The sequence below is a fragment of the Lissotriton vulgaris genome, chromosome 12, assembly GCF_964263255.1.
Source record: "Lissotriton vulgaris chromosome 12, aLisVul1.2, whole genome shotgun sequence".
Taxonomy (NCBI): Eukaryota; Metazoa; Chordata; class Amphibia; order Caudata; family Salamandridae; genus Lissotriton; species Lissotriton vulgaris.
The window spans coordinates 719,893,629-719,911,921 of record NC_141700.1 but is presented as its reverse complement, the minus strand read 5'-3'; the positions used below and the strand labels follow the sequence as shown (position 1 = coordinate 719,911,921).

The window sequence follows — 18,293 nt, the reverse complement described above, 5'->3', positions numbered from 1 at the left end:
TTTTAACTTATATATTGCAGACCTTGGTAAAATCAGTATCAAAAGCCAGCCTGATGACACCTAAAATTGGGCAGACCAGACTGTTCTTGATGCAGTATGCAGATGATATGGTTTTAATGGACCATACACAAATGGGTCTGCAAAGAGCATTGGATGCACTAAGCATCTACAACCACGAAGATGAATTAACAGCCAACGCCAGTAAAACAAAGGTAGTGATCTTTATAAAATACGCAAACAAATTTAAATGTCAATGGAGAATGGGTAAGCTGAAAATAACTACAGCATCTAAGTATAACTATTTTGGGGTTTGGATCATGAGCAATGGCAAGCCCAAGGCACATATTTCATCCATAGAACTAAAAGCCAAGACAGTAACGTACGTACCTTGCAAACTCAACATCAAATTGCGCAGCCCAACAACTGAGCCAATCCGAATGGTCATTAAAGTTGCTTCCCTCAACTTCTTGTGGACAACTAGTCTTGCCCGGGGCACTAACCACCACCATGGAGTCTGCTAATTGCCACGCGTTTAACCCGTTTCATATGCCACCGATTTTGCGGAAGTGCGGCACTTCCGCAAAACGGGTGGGCCGCGTCGGCCATTGAGCGACGGCAGCACTGGGCAGGTAGTGCTGCCGTCGGCCAATGGCCGACGGCAGCATGGAAGGGGATAAACAGATTTTCCAGATACCTGCCCACGCACGGAACACCTTAGTATTGTTGGAATTCGGCCAAAGCAAACAATCCTACGAACACTGGGCATCGATCATCGGCTACTATGGAGGGATATGTGCAGCTCCCCCAAATACTATGAAAGCAACCCTGAAAGAAATGTTCCCGAAAGGCAAAAATCCAATTGGTAGGCTTCCTATCTACTGCCTGTACCGAACTGCACCTAGACTTGTCCAACTGGGGGGATTTTATTTATGAACCAGGAATGTTAAAAAACATTTTAAGTAAACAAGTAAGACTTCAATCTAAGTGAGACAACCTGGGGCTCATAGAATCCTCTAGCAGCAATATTGGGATCTTAGCCAGCTCCTACAAGGATAAATTGAGCCAGCCATATCCGCACTGAACAAATCAATATTAAAGCAAATCTTGTCCGTCAGACGTATGGTCATGCTGATAAAAGACAACAACATGAGCTGTAAATCCCTCGATGCGATCACCTCCTGCAGATTGTGTCATCAGTATGAGGAGTCTTTGGCTCAACTAGTTTGCATCTTCCCTCATTTGAGTCATGCACGCTGCACTTGATTGAAACCTCTGTTTTTGAAATCCTGCACCCGTACCTGCCCAGATGCAATGAAACTACTTTTTAATTTAGAGACCTCCATGGAACTGGCTAGGCTAGCGAAATTTGCATGTCAACTTAAAGAACTCATAAGGAAAGACCAAGCCTCTGTCTAAAGGCAGAACAAAGGCCCGAATTAGTGGGTACATATCAAATTTTATGGACTCCTACTTTTATGCTTTGCGTAATTGTTCGAAATGTACTAAACAAAATGATATAATGTTGTTTTTACCAATGACGAACAAAGGCGAGTGAAAGGACATACCATGCACGGTCTTTTGTAACAATTTTTATTAATTGAAACAAATACAATCATTCATTCATTTATTCATTCATTCATTCATTCACACAAGAGCAAAGAAATAGAACTACTGGATATATACACCTATTATGCAGTAGCTCAGGTATGCATAGAGTTTACGTGGTTGCTTAGAGAGGCATAACATCACTGGACAATAAGGAAAATGCATCTGCTGGGGCAGGCCCAGTGGGATGTGCTGCTTCTTCCTAGGTCTGCTAGTTGGAGGGTAGCATATGTCTCTGACATTCCAAAACCATTGTTTGTAGGGTCAAGTGGATTGTGGATGTCCTCTAACAAGACCCATCAATAAGACCCAATATGAAACATGGCATCTGGGTGACTGCCCAGTGCTTGGGGATTTATTCCAGGGCCAGGATTCAAATCTTTTTGCCAATGGAAGATGGATTTTAAAATTACATAACAGGGCAGACTCAGATAATGTTAGTTACGTCACTGAGGTTTACTCCGCATGACTAAAGAGGTGGTGAACAAGGGAAATAACACATTGTGAAACATTATTTCCAACTTACACTTCTACGAAAGGCCTCCAATTCTCATTTTATGGCACACTGAAAACAAAACCCGAGACACACAAATGGCCCTACATGCATAAATGGGAAGAGGTATTGGGACAGGTGATTTCTATGGAGTGGACCAAACTATGGTGGAATATACAGAAAACAGTAAGGAACATCCAGGGCAAAGAAACCTATAGAACCTCATTCAAGCATAAACAAATGTTCACCAACACTGATGGCAAATGCTGGAGGGTATGTGGAGTGTAGGGTACAACATTACACTTTTGATAGGAGTGTAGAGGTTTGCAGACTTACTGGAAAGACCCACTGAGCCACATTAAGGCGGTTGCTTGGGTTGCTGATTATACATAAGTACATTGGCAACAGTTTTGGGGATGCATCCAAGAGCATAGGAACACCTCAGAAAGGAAGAATGGACAGTAATATCTCACCTGCTGTTGGTGGCTAAAGAAGAAATAGCAGCACAATGGAAGAAAGAGCACCATCCACACCCCAGATATTATAGCATGGGAGCGCTATTGTGGGTGCTACTTGCCAGGAGATGCTGACGTACGACTGAGGGATGTCAGAGGGAAATTTGAAAAGACCAGGCAGCCTTTTATAAACTATTTCTGTGAGGGGAACCCTATGCTACAATTCCTTAAGACGTTGAGGGCATTAAGCCTTAACTGGTCTTTGGTAGATTGAGGAGCAATTAAAGAACTATTTGGTGTGTTATTTATATAAAGTGAATTTGAACCGGCAGCATGAAGGCTAGAAACAAAGTTTTACAATGTGCTCGGTGTGGGGATTAATCTGGACATGCATAGTTTATACGGGTGGGGGAGGGGAAGAGGCATGGGCCTAAACTGAAGTGTGTTCTTTTTTGTGGTATCCCACATTGATGGGAATATTTGTTTTTTGTTAAAAATTTAAGACAAATGTTTTGGGGGAAACAATAACTTTTGCACCATTGAAAGGGATCAAACAGCAACAGAACACAAGTCCTGTGTATCCCCTAACTGGTTGCTGTAGGACCCTGCTTTAGTCCTACCAAAAGTCTGTCTCCTATTTTGCTATGGGCCCAGAATCTGATTCAGACTGGATTTTAGTATTAAATGTGAATTGACACTGGTGATTTCCATAATACCCTCCTGTACACACCATCGCCTCTTAGAGTCCGGATTTAGTGTGATTGAGGAGTTTGGAAATATCAGATTGCACTGACATTGCATTCTGAGCTTGTGTGCAGTAAAGCAAACAGGAGCTACTGAAAAAGTAGATGGGCAGGGCATGGGAACACTTACTGCACCAGTCAGAGAGAGAGACGATGAATGTCTTAGGGGGTCCTCCACCCACAGGCTAGTGAACCATACAAAGCTGAATCCTCACTGAGCGTTCCTCAGAACACTGCAAGACTTGTGAAAGGATACCAGACAGTCTTAACAGGATGCACATGCCACTTGTTACCTGTCAGAAGATCCTGAAGAGGTTGGCCCTCTTCCACTTAAAATCTAAGGATAGAAAGATCAGCAAGGATAATTAGGCGGATTCTGTGGCTTCAGGGGCGGATGTATGACATTACAACGCATGCTTTTACCACGCATGCCTTTACAACGCGGTTTTTACAATGCATGCCTTTACAACGCATAGTGCTTTGGGGAGCTGGATAGTGACTAGTTTAATTTACTATTCCAACTCCAGTCCCCGTGGATAGTAGGGAAGGTGTTGGATAGTAAATTAAACCTATTCCTTATCCTAGAGCGCCCCCCAGCGCAATGCATTGTAATGGTTTGCGTTGTAAAAGTTGCGTCGTAAAGGCACTGCGTGGTAAAAGTTGCGTTGTAAAGGATGTTCCCCTTCAGGGGCATATAAAAGCTGAGGAGGGCATTCCCATAAAGAATTTCAGTGGACCACTGGCCACTGGACTGGGGCTGGACTTTGCTGTTGGCCTCTGCCTGACACACTGAGAGTCTCCAAGTACCTTTTCTGGAGATGCTGGAGGCCGTAAATGTGTGTTCTTGTGGTTATTTTAGCACCAGGAGAAATTTTGGCTTGTTTTGAAACTTTCTCTCCAGAGTGTCAGGCAGATCTCAAATGAAAAAGTATTCAGAACATTAGACTACATTTCAGGTTTGTCGTGTTCCCCTTTTTGCATTTATGACATTTTCTTCTTATTTTACTCTTTAAAAAATTCCCTTTTAGAATTGGTTGTGAAGTTTTGTTGTGTTTTGAGTGACTTTTTCCATTGTTTATGCACTGCATACATTCTTTACACATTTCCTTTGACTTAAGCATGACTGCTTTGTGTCATGGTACCAAGGTTTGTGTACAGGATTATTTTATTGAATGTTTGTAGCATCAAGCAGGTGGTAGCATTATCATATGATATGGACACTGGTGAACCCCAAACACTAATCAATTTTCCTTCAATACTTTTAAGTGACTAATACAGTATGGTATATGAAATGTCCTGTTCAATGTTTGAGGACGCTGATCAGTGCACGAGGGGAACCAAATATAAGGTATATCTAACCTCTTCCATGCTCATGACGAGCACAGCTCGTCAAGAGTCACAGTGGAGTTGTGTTCATGACGAGCTGGGCTCGTCATAACGGCCGCCGTCCACCCATGTGCGATTGACTCCCCGCAGGTGCAGGCGAATTAATCAGTGGGCGGAGGCGTGACGATCCCAGCTAATCATGAGCACAGCTCCACTGTGACTCATGACGAGCTGGGCTTGTCACGAGCACTGCGGCGCTGCGACCCGCTCCCCCCGCAACGTGGGGGAATAACCCTCGCAGCAAAGGGGTTAAACCGTATTTGATGGTGTAATAACTTCAACCGTCTTCCTTATGTAGAAGGGCTTTACTTATGTATCTGTTTGACAAAAGATGGACTAGATGAATATCTTTCTCCAGAGATTAGGTTGCCCACAAACTTGCAAATGGACCAAATACCTGAGGAACTATGTTGTACGAATATGGCACACAAGCAATATTCGTGAACAATCAAGGCCAATTCCACTGTGCATTAAGGGACCTTTGGATGCATTGGTTTTTGACATTCTATGTTCATTTACACAATGCTGTGCTCAGATGCACAACAGATCAGGACAAGGCTATTTCCTTTCCTGGTTAAGAGGTATCCATTTCAAGGACAGGGCATTATTAGTGTTTTCTAGGATATAAATGGTTATCTTCGAGGTACAATAGTTTATTTTGGGGGATTTTGTGTTGTTCTTCTTCAGACAAAAAAAGATAAATGGAAAACCTCTAACCACCATGTCATGCAAACTGAGTTTTTTCTCGTTTGAGGGTTAGAAGCCCCACTCATTCTACAGACTCTGAAGCACATCTAGTCACAATTCAGGTATTAGTGATTTGTAAAGTAAATGTAAATGTTCTCCTTTAATGGTAGGGGATATGCTCAACACAGCAATTAAATCCCAAACCACTGGTTGGGTGAATAAATGGGGAAATAAATGTATTGGCAATGGAGAACTACAATGCTCATTTTCGTCTAATACAAACACCTGTCTATGCTCTGCTGCTTTGAGGCTTGTAAAAGACTACACAAACATTCTTCGTCCTGCAACATTTATGTAGGATTTGCATATGCCTGATAGGGACTGGAAATACTCCTTTTTTGTCTATCGCTCACATAAAAATGTGGTAATTAAATGATGGTTTTAATGAAGAGATTGGTAGCCTGCGGGAACAGGTTTGAATCCTGGCTGTTTCACTCAGCATTTCATACTTCTGAGGTTCATAAAATGAGTGCAACATACTTGAGTATGTTATTTCAGTAACAAAAGACCGAAGGATGAATGTGTGCTTTACAAATTCACAATATATTATGTTATCAATCGTCACCATGGCCCTTTCTTGGACGCCAGGCACAGAGGTTGTCCCAATCTTACCTTATCGAAGTATCCTCCCTTTCCAATAAGTTGTTCTCTAGCAAGTGCATTAATTTCCAAAGTATAGCGATGGTGGGGAATGAGGAGCTGAAGAGAGAAAGGTAAATACAAGTTATTGAATGTATGATGTTACAACACATACATTTACAACGCAAGCCTTTACAAAGCAGTTTTTACATCGCAAAATCCTTTATAATGCATACATTTACATCGCATGCCACTACACCGATTTAAAAAAAAAATCATTTACAACGCATTCCACTACATTGCATTATACCTTTACAACGCATACCATTACAACGCATACCATTACAGTGCATGTAAGGAAAGTGTTGGATAGTGTAGAGGTAAAAATTACTATTCTAACTCCAGGGGGTGCAACAATAGGGTAAGTGTTGGATGGTGTTGGGGTACAAAGGACTATTCTAACTCCAGGGGGTGCAACAGTAGGGTAAGTGTTGGATAGTGTAGGGGTACTATGCGTTGTAATAGTATGCGTTGTAATGACATGCGATGTAGTGACATGCGTTGTAGTGACATGCGTTGTAGTGTTATGCTTTGTAGTGACATGCAATGCAATGGCTGCGTTGTAGTGACATGTATTGTAAAGGATGTTGCACTGTAATGACTGATTTGTAAATGTAGTGCTATGTAATGACTGCGTTGTAAAGGTTGTTTCCCCAAGAGACACAACAAGAAGGGGTGCTTCAATCAGATTTTGTATTATCACTACCTCAGCATTTCTGTAACATATAGGGCCATATGTAGGTAGCCAAATACCGGTCGGTAACGGCCGAAATTCGGTAAATTAGCCGTTACCGACCGGTATTTAGCTTTTTCTAATGTAGGTGGCTGGATTTAAGGAATCAGTAAATTACGGAATCCTTAAAATACCGAATCGGTAAATTACCGAATCTTTAAATCCTTTGTAGGGAGCACTCAAGTGAGTGCATTTTTGATTTAAGGATCCTAAACCAACCAAGCAATCCAAACAATGGGACAAGCAATCCCTTCTGGTCTAAATGACCAGTCCAATGTGCCCGGCTCCATGCTCTTTTATTTCTTCCTGTTTAACATTTCCAGCTGTTATGTTACAAAGCATGAAGGTATGCGAATATAATTTAGATGAAAAACAACTGAAATAATATAAAACCCAAAAACACAAGGATCTGCAAAAACATTGTAAATATCGAATACCTTTAAAAAAGCAATTTTGTGCTTTTTTAAAAGTGCCATGTGGCAGACATACATGCCCTTGGGGCATGTATGTGCGCCACATGTGCACAGATGCACGATTCAGGGGTGCAACAGGGTGTCAATGTGACACCCTGCCACCCTTGAATATGCTCCCCCTATTACAGCTTCGTTATTTACTGAATCGGTAATAGTAAATGGCTTCCCATCATTTCTTTGGGCCTCCAGGCCCATAGGAATGAATGGGAAGGTATTCCCTATTACCGATTCGGTAAATACCGAATCGGTAATAACGAATATTACTGAATCGGTATGAATTACAGATGTTTTATCTACATACTATTTACAGATTCTTAAATACCGAATCAGTAAAATTCGGTATTTAGGAATCGGTAAATAGTATTTACCTACATCTGTCCCATAGTCTTTTACTTTTCTGTTAATGTTCAGTTGTCCAAGAATCTCAGCAGTTCATTATGCTTTGTTCCTGACAGTATTTGGGCATCATGACCCAATTTTACAGTATACTCCATCTATACACAGAGTCAATTTACAAAGCCTGGAGTTAACATTGTCTCTTTGCACGGTCTGATTCATCTTTCTTACCTTGTACAGAGGATGAGACGTTGGCAGCTGCCTCAATGTAGCAATGAAAAACACCTCTGCAAAGGCGTGAGTATGCAGGAAGTGGGACAGAACCTCGTGTGTGGCAAAATTGGAGCTCCTCACCCACATCTTAGCAAGTAACCAGTCCCACTCATTATCACTCGGCAGGAAGATGGGATTCTCTGGACCTGGAGTCTGATTTATCTGCATTGGAAGATGCACAAACAGCTGGTTACTGGACCTTAGTGGTTACTGACCGAGCAGCTGCTGTCAAAAAGTAAGTCAAGAGCAAGACACAATTTATTAGACTTGGAGGACATCTGCTAAAATAGAATGCCAAGAACATTGGTAATTTTCTAGCATTATACATTCTCTATTCAACATAAATCTTACAGGAAGAAAACAGTAGTGGATAAATGGTCTGAACCTAATGTGAGAAAAGAGTGCTGTACCAACATCAATGAGGGGTAAGGATGCTGGACACATGTTAGCACTTGGCAAAAGAAGAGCAGCTAAAATTATGCGACTGACCACTCAGGCAAGGTGTAAGCCCACTAGAAGCATTGTACTCAGAAGATGACATGCAAGTGACATTGGAACAACGAAGACAAGTCTTGTAGTCCCATAGGAACCAATTCAGAATTTTATTTGACAATGAGTAGATGTATCTGCTCTTGCAAAATGTGCAGTAAGGCAGCTCACTCACATAACAATCTTTAAACGTCAAGCAGACGATACACAAGATTGACCTCTTGTAAAGTATATTTACCCATTTGAAGGCAGGAACCATTAGTTCTTACATTTAATACCTATATTGTGTTTCTATTGGTGTATTGGTTGGTGAAGGAAATGGACATCTTTTGAATGATGCCCTCGCACCCGAGTTTGCCCTATTTCCTCTGCTGCCTTTATAGCTCCGTTCACTTCATTCGTGTAAAGTGCATTGTGCTGTCTAGTACTACCACACATACTTCATTCTTAAGTTGGAACATGACTCCTCCAACCGGAGACTCTGAGGAAGGGTATTCCACAACTGGGCCACAACATATCTAAACGATCGGCCACCCTTCCTAGATTCCCTAATCTTAGGGATATGCACCATTCCTCTCCCACTAGATCTAAGCAGTCTAGTAGGTGCATAGGGAGTAAGGAGGTTGTGCAAATACACTGGACCCTTCTTCTGTAAAATCCGATGGCTTACACACATAGCCTTGAATTTCACTCTCGCCCTAATGGGAAACCAGTGCAGGGAGGCAAGCGCTTTCCTTGCAGATGCTCTCCTAGGTAACATAAGAACAAGTCTTGCCGCTGCATTCTTGATACCCTGCAGTCTCCGTATGCACTTGTCATTTGCACCCAAATACAAGAGATTGCAGTAATCCAGGCGTGAGGTCACCAGGGCATGCACCATGATCTTTCTAGATGCAATAGGAAGGGTGTCAAGGGTCTTCCATAGACCTCGTAGGTTGCCAAAACAGGCGCCTTTCACCCACCTGGTTTGGTAATCAAAAGACAGCTTGTTGTCCACCCATACACTGAGGTTCTTTGCTTGTTCACATGGTGTCGGGGTAGAGCCCAACATCTGAGGCCACCATGCCAATGACCAGACTGACGGAGCCTTCCCTATTACCAGTACCTCGGTCTTGGTACCATTTAGCTTAAGCCAGTTCTTGCAGGCACGACATAAAGTTAGAGGCAGCATCGGACCGAGCCTGAGTCAGGGAGACCCCCAGCTGAGTGTCATCAGCATAGGACAGGGCGTTAATCCCAAACTTATCCGCTATTTTTGCCAGGGGGGTGACATAAAGATTGAACAAGGTCGTACTCAGGGTTGAGCCCTGAGGCACCCCCTGCAACAGTTCGATGTTCCTGGAATAGTGGGCCCCTTGCATAACTTGAACGCTACGCTCGGTCAGAAAAGACTCCATCCATTTCAGAGCCCCATCAGTAACACCACCTCCCTTTAAAGCCTGCAGCAAGGTATGGTGGGCAACAGTGTCAAACGCTGCACTTAGATCTAATTATATTAGTGCAGCTGTTTGTCCGTCGTCCACGTGCATCCGAATTATCTCAGTGGAATACAGTAATGCCGACTCAGTGGAATGGAGGGCACTAAAGCCAGACTGAGAGAGGTGGAGGAGGTTGTTCCTACAAATGTGCGCAGTAAGCTGTATGTTCACAGTCTTCTCTGCTACCTTAGCAAAATAGGGACGCAGAGAGATGGGTCGCAAGTTGTCTGATTGCTCCATGTTAATATGGGGCTTCTTTTGCAGAGGAAGCACCTTTGCCTCCTTCCATCTGTTAGGAACCACTCCTGAGCTAAAAGACATGCTGATGAGATAACTAATAAAGGGCTCTAATATGTCCAAACACCCTCTAAGCACCCTTGGGGTCCCTGGATTGCCAGGTGACCCTGATTTGATAGTCATCGCTATCTTTTTAAGGGTGTCCGGAGCAGGTACCAAAAATCCATGGAGATATTGTAATATAGGAACATCCACTTGTTCCCCCTCCCCTCCCACGCTTGCACGAGCAGAGTGGGGGAAAGAGGTGTAGATCTGTTCTACCTTCGTCGCAAAATACTCTGCAATCCGATTACAGGATTTCTCAGATCCTGCAACGGGAGGAGCAATAGATGCCAAGGATGAGATTTCTTTAAAAACCTGAAAGAGTTCCTTAGTAGAAGTTTTATTAGAGGTACATCGCTGACATGGCATTCTTATTCAAAACCTTGTAGGCCTCCTTCAGGAATTTCATAAATCTAGCAGTTAGCTGGGCATGTGTCCTGCTCAGACATGTTGTTATTTCATTTTTATATTGTCTTGTTCCAAAAATATGAAATACAGGAGTTAATTAGTACTGCCTCAAGTCATTTAATTTGTTACATACACAAGCTACATGCAACTAGGTTTTGAGTTTGAAGCCTACTGTTCAGGACTTTTATGCCGCTCAGTAATCCATATATGTTGGCTTCTGGGGGTATAATACTTCATTTTAGCTTGATTTGGCCATTTTTCAGCTAGATACACATGGGGCAAGATAAGTATGGAGACCTCCCTTTGAACTGATAGAGGGAAATTAACAGATTTGCATCGGCCTTTGCTGATAGTTCCAATAGATGGTTATCTGTCGATCTCAGCCTTACGTTTTTTGTAAGCAACTTGACACATAATTTTGGTGGAAAGTTCAAATTGATATTTTCTTGGGCATCCACAGTGTTGATGGAATTAGTTGTATATGCTTTCCATTCAAGCTTACTGTTCTGCATGAAATGAAAATGAACTACCAGTACAGCTACCTCCAAAGTGGTGTCCCAGCGCTGGTGGCCCTCAGGAAGATTAAGCAAGCTATTGCCCATAGTCACATGGTGCTGGGCTAACCTGCCGCCGGCTCCAGGAACCGAACCGTGAACCCTGTAGTCCAGAGTCAGGCACCTGGCGGCTGCACCACACCTCTTCCATCCTTGACCATAGTGGCCCCTTCAGTGAGTAAAGCAGGATAGCCTTACGCTGAAAATAATAGCATAAGAAATTTGACTTCCCTAGGGTCTCTTGCTTACTTAAGTTGAATTCTAGGTGAATTTGCAAAGATGGAGTGGCATCCGGCAGCCACAACATTCTTCGATAACAGTGGCACTAGACCTTGTCCAACCAAGGGCAGAGACTGTCTTTGAAGATTAGAGAGCCATTCAATAGTACTGGAATGAACTTGGAATCAATGACTCAACAGATTGCATACAGGTTCGGACCTCTCGTTTCTTTTAGCACTTTCTGAAAGCTGATAGCCATTGCAGCCAGCATGTCTTTTGATGCCTCAAGCATGGCATGGTGCGGGCCACACAGGTTACAGTAGACTCTGAGGTATTTAAAGCTGGCTACCTGCTTTATTTTTGCCTGATCCAGGGTGAATATGGTTTTCATCATTTTCTTTCTCCCATATACTATTATTTCGTCTTCGAGACATTGATAGAGATTTTGTTTTCATCACAGTAGCAAGACGAGCCATTCAACAAGCTTTGCAGACAAAAAGCAGTGTGATCGAATAAGATAGTATCATCTGCTTATCGCAGGCATTTATGCATATTTGGAGGGAGAGACATTCACACCTGCTAATTCATTGTTCAGGTAAACCAAATAACAATTAAACAATAGGGGAGCAATTTGCATCCCTATTTCAGCCCTTGATTAGTCACGATTTTTTTGTCAATCTATTGACGGAGACCCTGACTCGCCCCGAGGCTTTAACGTATAGGCTCACGAGGGCTGGGGTGGATAGGATGCCCCAACTATGGATCAACTATGACCTGAGAGGAGATATAAAGGACAGGAGCTGCTCCCTTTCTTTCCAGGACAAAAAAGTGAGCTCCGACGGTTAGTTTTCTATCCTCCTGAAAAGCTACAGGGCCAGAGCAAAATGAAAGAGGGGTTTTCTCTGATGTGTACAGATGACCAGTATCAACTGAACCAGTTGGATCCTGCTGGTGGCTTCTTCTGGAGTGTTTCATGGTTCCCGAGTGCTGCTCTAAGATCCCTCAGCCCTTTGGGTGTGCCTAGCTGAACTTCTCCTGCCATTGCTGAAAAGCAGTGACTTTCAGACCTCCAGAGGACTGGTACAAACCACACAAGCCTATTCACCTAAGGCGTGACCTCACTGAAGTCCATCTACAGAAAAGAAAAAATAGACTAATTTTATAAGGCAAAGATCTTGACCAGGCAAAGGTGCCAAAAGTATCCGGCCAGCGAGAGACCTTCCCTGGGCGCAAAATGTTAACTTTACAGCCAAAGCCAACAGCTTCATCTGGACCTCATCCAATACCTATCTGACTTTGTGAAGACCTCTGCCTGCTGCTTTACCAAGCTGAGAGACTTTGCCTTTTTGTCTAAATCCCGAGGTAAAACCTCCAACCGGAATTAACATGGTTGATGTATCTGACCCACTCTCCATCGTCTACAGGTCTACTACAACCCTTAGCTAACATCTGCTCGTTGTGCTTTTTAGTAATATTTTACCATTAAATCATTAAAAAATCACACTTCTGGTTTCTATTATTGGATATTTTGTAATTTGATGGTTATATTTATAAAATTGTACTCACTGTTTCTAATTCAGTTCGGGATTTTTATTTTTTAGTATTTCGACTTTATTCCTATTTTTGTACCGCATAAGTACTTTTCGCATTGCCCTAATTTAAGCCTGTTTGCTTGTGTGATGGCTAGCAGGGTTAGAGCTCGGGTTAATTTAACGACTTTGAGGATTCACTCTGACAAAAGTTGTGATTAATCCTTGAGGTGGGCAGTTATCTATTCCAAATAAAAATCCAAATTCTTACAGTGGGTAATGGTTTGTAGAAGTTTATGTGAAGCCCATTATTTTGGCTAGAGGAAAGAAAGATGAACAATGAGTCAAATAGTTAAGCAGGACAGAAGCCACCTACAAATGACAAAGAAAAAGAGACAATACATTTAAACTTTGTCAAGAAAGTAACAGCAACTTACAAAGAAGAAACATCTTCCATAGATGCTGTGAAATGCTCAGAGAACGAACACGGATAAAATAGAGGTATGTGTTCCGAAGTGTGCTCCTGCCTCAAGAAGAGTAGATCTAATAGACATGAAGCACCTACAGGAAATTATAGCACCAACGAACTTGCTAGACCATTTTTTGATATTTACTTTTCCTAAAAATATTCTGTAACAGTCATTTATATAGACCACCATACATGCACTTAAAAATTGTTATCTGTAGTTAAAATTCAACTTTCTAGAAGAGTGTTTCAATAAGAGTGAGGTTATAGATTTGTTTTTATTTCTTGATCATTGTCCAATCACAATCAAAATCCATGTAAATTGTCTGGGAAAAGTCTTGTATAGAACTGTAAACACTATAAATCCTAAACACATATAAAGACTAGCTCACAGTAACAAGCACACTTCTATACCATAAAGGTGAAGTTTTCTGACTGTAAAGGGGCGAGTAGGTTCTATCAAATGTGAAAACAAATATTCAATATTTTTCAAGTTACAGTTGAAGTCGTAATTTTCCCAAAATAATCTAAAAAAGGGGCACTGCTCACTAATATTTTTATTTTTTCACATTCTGAACAATTGACTAATATCTTTAAATTTCAAAACTGTAGACAAGCTGGATGGCTCATCAAAGATAACACCTTACCTGGATGGCTAGGGGTATCAACTCTTCCAGGGGTGAGAGATAGAGAAGACACAAGGGAGCAGCTAGGTACTGCTGATGTCCATCCAACTTATTTCCAGGAATGCCTTCTAATATCTTATAATCTGCGATGAAGATATTTCCTTTCTGCAATCAAGGAAAATAGTACAGGAGAGCTCAGAGTTTGGAGAGGACAAACAAGTAACAAAGTATCCAGTCTTAGTAACCATACTGAAGGTCTTAGTAACTTGGTGACTACCCGAATTTAATGCCAATTGTGCAAACTAAAGTAACTATGAAAACATCAGCACAACCAGGAAAGATATTAGTAACTCAGACACCATTGTTGCCAGCATCACCACTGTAATCTCTTGTAGTCCTTTCACTGTCAATGCCCGAACCACTCATGTAAATCCTTTAATCCAGTACATTTTTGTATCAGTACTAAAGGAAATTATTAGTGCACTGTTGCCTAATCTGCACCAATCATGCAGCGTAAGCTTTGCTATAAAATTATTAGTCCTACTTTGTAAGGTCTAGTGTTTATGTCACTCCAAGTGCTAGTACTAAAACGAGAATATACGTAACTACTGTCACTATATTGTCTCAGTTCAATGATGTCTAGCCTCGGAAATGGAGCCAGAATCACTCCTACATAACCTATGTGGGCATTAGTAACTATCACAGTTAGTGCAATTGTATGCCTTTGTAACTTGGCTATTAATACTACATGTGATGTCTGCAGGACTCCTACTCAGACACATCCCATGCATACACAGAACCAGATCTGGAGGACGGGCGTTCTCTTACAAACCTCTTAAAGCATAGAACTGCCTCCCATTCCACATCAGGGGGTCCTTCTCTCAAAAAGAAGTTAAAGACCTCATTTTCAATTAACTCGCCTACTATAGGCAGGGCTAGGCACACATGCCTGCTCAACACCAAGATACCCTCACGGGTGACAGATACATTTACAAATTCACATAACACAACACAATAATACACAACAAAGTTCATCAACATTATTGCTATGCATTCTAAAGCAATACCATCCTTGTTTCTACATGTAAAGACTAGCACATTTATTAGTACGTCACCTTCCATTATTAGTTTCAAAGGGGGGTCAGAACTGCATACCTGTTTTTGGAACAATACAACTTCTTGTTCAGTTTAATTGCAAGTCTGCTATTTTTTGGCCCACAAAGCAGCTGTGTTTGCATGTGATGAGCACACCCAGACAGAAAGCGGAGCCAGTGAATGCCACCTAGCAGCATTCAGTTAAAGTGGTGCCATGATGGTGCAGATGTATGACGTTAGCTCTCATACTATTACCACGCATACCTTTACAACGCGGTATTTACAACGAATACCGTTACAACGCATAGCGCTTTGAGGTGCTGGATAGTGGTAAGTATAATTTTATATTCCAACTCCAGTCCCCGTGGACACTAGGGAAGGTGTTGGATATAAAATTAAACTTATTCCCTATCCTAGAGCGCCCCCCAGCGCAATGCGTTGTAATGGTATGCGTGGTAATGCCTGCGTTGTAATGGTAGAGCGTTGTAAAAAATGCGTGCTAAACGTTGTATACCTGATGGTGCCAGTTCCCTTTGTAGCCTGGTGTGACGGTCGTCCCAAAACCTTAGCCCTCTGTGCACAGTTTTTATAAGATTACTCAGAAGCTTGTTGAAGAGTTCAAGAATAAAGCCCCCGTACATTCCAAGTAATGCATTTCACATTAGCAACATCAGCCATTGTCCCATATTGTTCGTGCAAAGTCTCTCCATCCGGGCCCCAACAAAAAAAGAGCAACAATCAACCCAGCACTGATGGCGGCCATTTTCCCCAACCAAAACATAACAACCTCGGTTCGACCCAAACCCTTGCCTACCCTCCCCAGAACAGGACCCAAATAGTACCATCTAGTTCCCATCCAAACCATACCCTCAGCAAACCCTCTGTCCCCGACTAATCCTGCAGTCGCCACCGCAGGAAGGCCTTAAGGGCCAGGTGCGGGCTGGACGTTGGCAATGGGCCCTCGATGCTCGGGCTACCGAGACTAAAGTGAGCCCAAAGCAATAAGAGAATACCCTCAAGGCACGAGCAGGGCACCCCACCTCCACTTCCCCGGGGATTATGAGCAATCGCCCACTCCCGCCACCCCCGCTGCGGGCCCCCACCCAAACGGATGCAGCTCACCCCGTCAACCCTGTCCATCCAGAAGGTCCTCAACCGATTTCGGAGTGATCACTGGCGTGTGGACACTGTCGGTCACCGATTCCTCCGAGTCCGTTGGTACCCCCTCGTCACCAGGGTCCGCTTCCTCTTCTATGGTACCATCCCGTGAGCCAGACAGCGCAGATAACACCTCCAACACTCCCTTCCGCTCCGTCGACGTCTCCGCAGTCGAGGGCCCGGCAGACCGGCCACGGCGACTCCGAATTCTTTTGGACCGCCGTCGCTGTCCAGGCTCCACTGCTAATTGAGATGAGGAGCCAAAGCCATCCTTTCCGGCTCTATAGAGTTCGAGCCAGTTACAGACATCCTCCGGGGAATCAAAGAACTGAGTCTTGTCATCGACAATTATGCGGAGCCTTGCAGGAAACAGGAGCGAGTACTGGATGCCCTCGCTCCGGAGTTCGCGCTTGACCGCCAGGAATGAGAACCGCCTGCGCTGGGTCTCATAGGTGTAGTCCGGGAAGATATTCACCTGGCTGTTCGCCACCTTGAAGGGGCCATTATGTCTGGCGGCATTAAGGATGAGATCTCTGTCCCGAAAGTGCAATAACCGTGCCACCACCGGTCGGGGGGCACGGCCCTGTTGCGGCGGCCTCGCTGGGACTCTGTGTGCTCGCTCCAGGGTGTAGAAGGAGGATAGACCCTCCGGGGCCACCTTGTCCCGTAGCCTGGCTTCCAAGTAGGCCACCATGTCGCCATCTTCAATCTTCTCCGGCAGGCCCACCACTCGAATGTTATTTCGCCTGTTGCGACCTTCCGCGTCCTCCGCTCGCCGCTCCAGGGCATCAATCCGGGAAAGGGCATCCTTCATCGTCGCGGCCAGGGTTCTCTGTGCCGGCTCCAAGGTTTTAATCGAGCCCTCCACTTCCTTGACCCTATCTGAAAGCTTGCCGTGGTCAGCTCTAAGGAGGCCCAGACTCGTCGCCATCTGGGCAATGTCCTGCTGGAGGGCCGAGCGTGTGGTCGCGATCGCCTCCAGGACCCGGTCAAATTGTTGCTGCAATGGCGCACCACCAGAACTCTCCGGGTCCCCACGTTCTTCTTTGTCCGGGGCCTCCGAGTCTGAGGCGGCTGGGGTGGTCCCCTTGGCTCCCCTCGGTTTCCCCATGGCGCAGGAGTCACACGGTGGAGAGCCAGTCAGAGGCGCCACCGAGCGCGGGCGTCGACTATGTCTCTCTCGGCTAGTGGCCTTCGGGCCGAGGACGGGCGATCTCCGTCTCCAGGGCCTGTTGGACCTCCACAACTTCCACCACCGCGTCGTCGGAGGGCACTGAGGAGGAGGCGGGGACAATCGGCGCCAGGTCGAGCAGGCCCGTTTGGCCGATGAGGATCTGGAACGAGGGTCTCCAACACCACCGGAGACTTTGTGGCGCCAAGGCGCCGTGCTGCCCATGGAAGTCAGTCACTCGGGGGGATGCAGCCAGGCACGGCTCAGGGGGTCGGCACCGCAGCTAGGGCCGCCAGGCGTCCGTGAGTCGAGGTCCACTGTAGTGTGGGCATCCGATCATCCAGGAGCGATCACCGTGTCCAAAGTCCGATCAGAGCGACATCCAGACCAGCACATCACAGGGAGATGAAAAGGTGGAGGGTGCGCTGTAGCTAACGACGCCCCTCCAGACTAAAGGTCCCGACCAAGGGGACAAAGAGGTCCGGGCGCCATGTTGGGCCGCTCTCCGCGGGACCACAAACTTCGACTTTCCGTCGGATCAACTCATATTCGAGTTGCACCAGGTGCCTCGGCAGGTCCCAATCAGTCTGATCGACGGTTTGCGGGGACTAGGGTGCCCCACGGCCTCCGATCTGCAGGATAATCACGGGCTCCGTCCCGGAGCCGAGCTCTCAGGCGACCATCGCCATCGGCGTCCAAGCCACGCCCCCTTGGCCTTGCATCTCTGTGCCAATCCTTAACATTTCAAACGCATGATGTGATAGTTTCTATATTAATATCCTAGTCCTCTCAGTTAAACAACACTTGAGGAAGTGGCTCTGTCTCTCTGTATCTTTTCTCCATTGCCATTCAGCCACTGGGGGCCATACTGTGTATCC

At 44.5% G+C, this 18,293-nt stretch overlaps 1 protein-coding gene across 1 annotated transcript in view; it reads right to left on the bottom strand.

Annotated features, from left to right (window-relative positions):
• LOC147678116 (hydroperoxide isomerase ALOXE3-like) overlaps window positions 1-18,293 on the bottom strand; it is a 112,019-nt gene that overhangs the window by 33,244 nt on the left and 60,482 nt on the right. The window contains exons 7-9 of the mRNA XM_086945976.1: window positions 14,013-14,156; window positions 7,842-8,045; window positions 6,042-6,128 (exon numbers count right to left, since the gene is read on the bottom strand). Of these exons, the coding sequence (XP_086802102.1) occupies window positions 6,042-6,128; window positions 7,842-8,045; window positions 14,013-14,156 (435 nt within the window). The remainder of the gene's footprint in view (window positions 1-6,041; window positions 6,129-7,841; window positions 8,046-14,012; window positions 14,157-18,293) is intronic.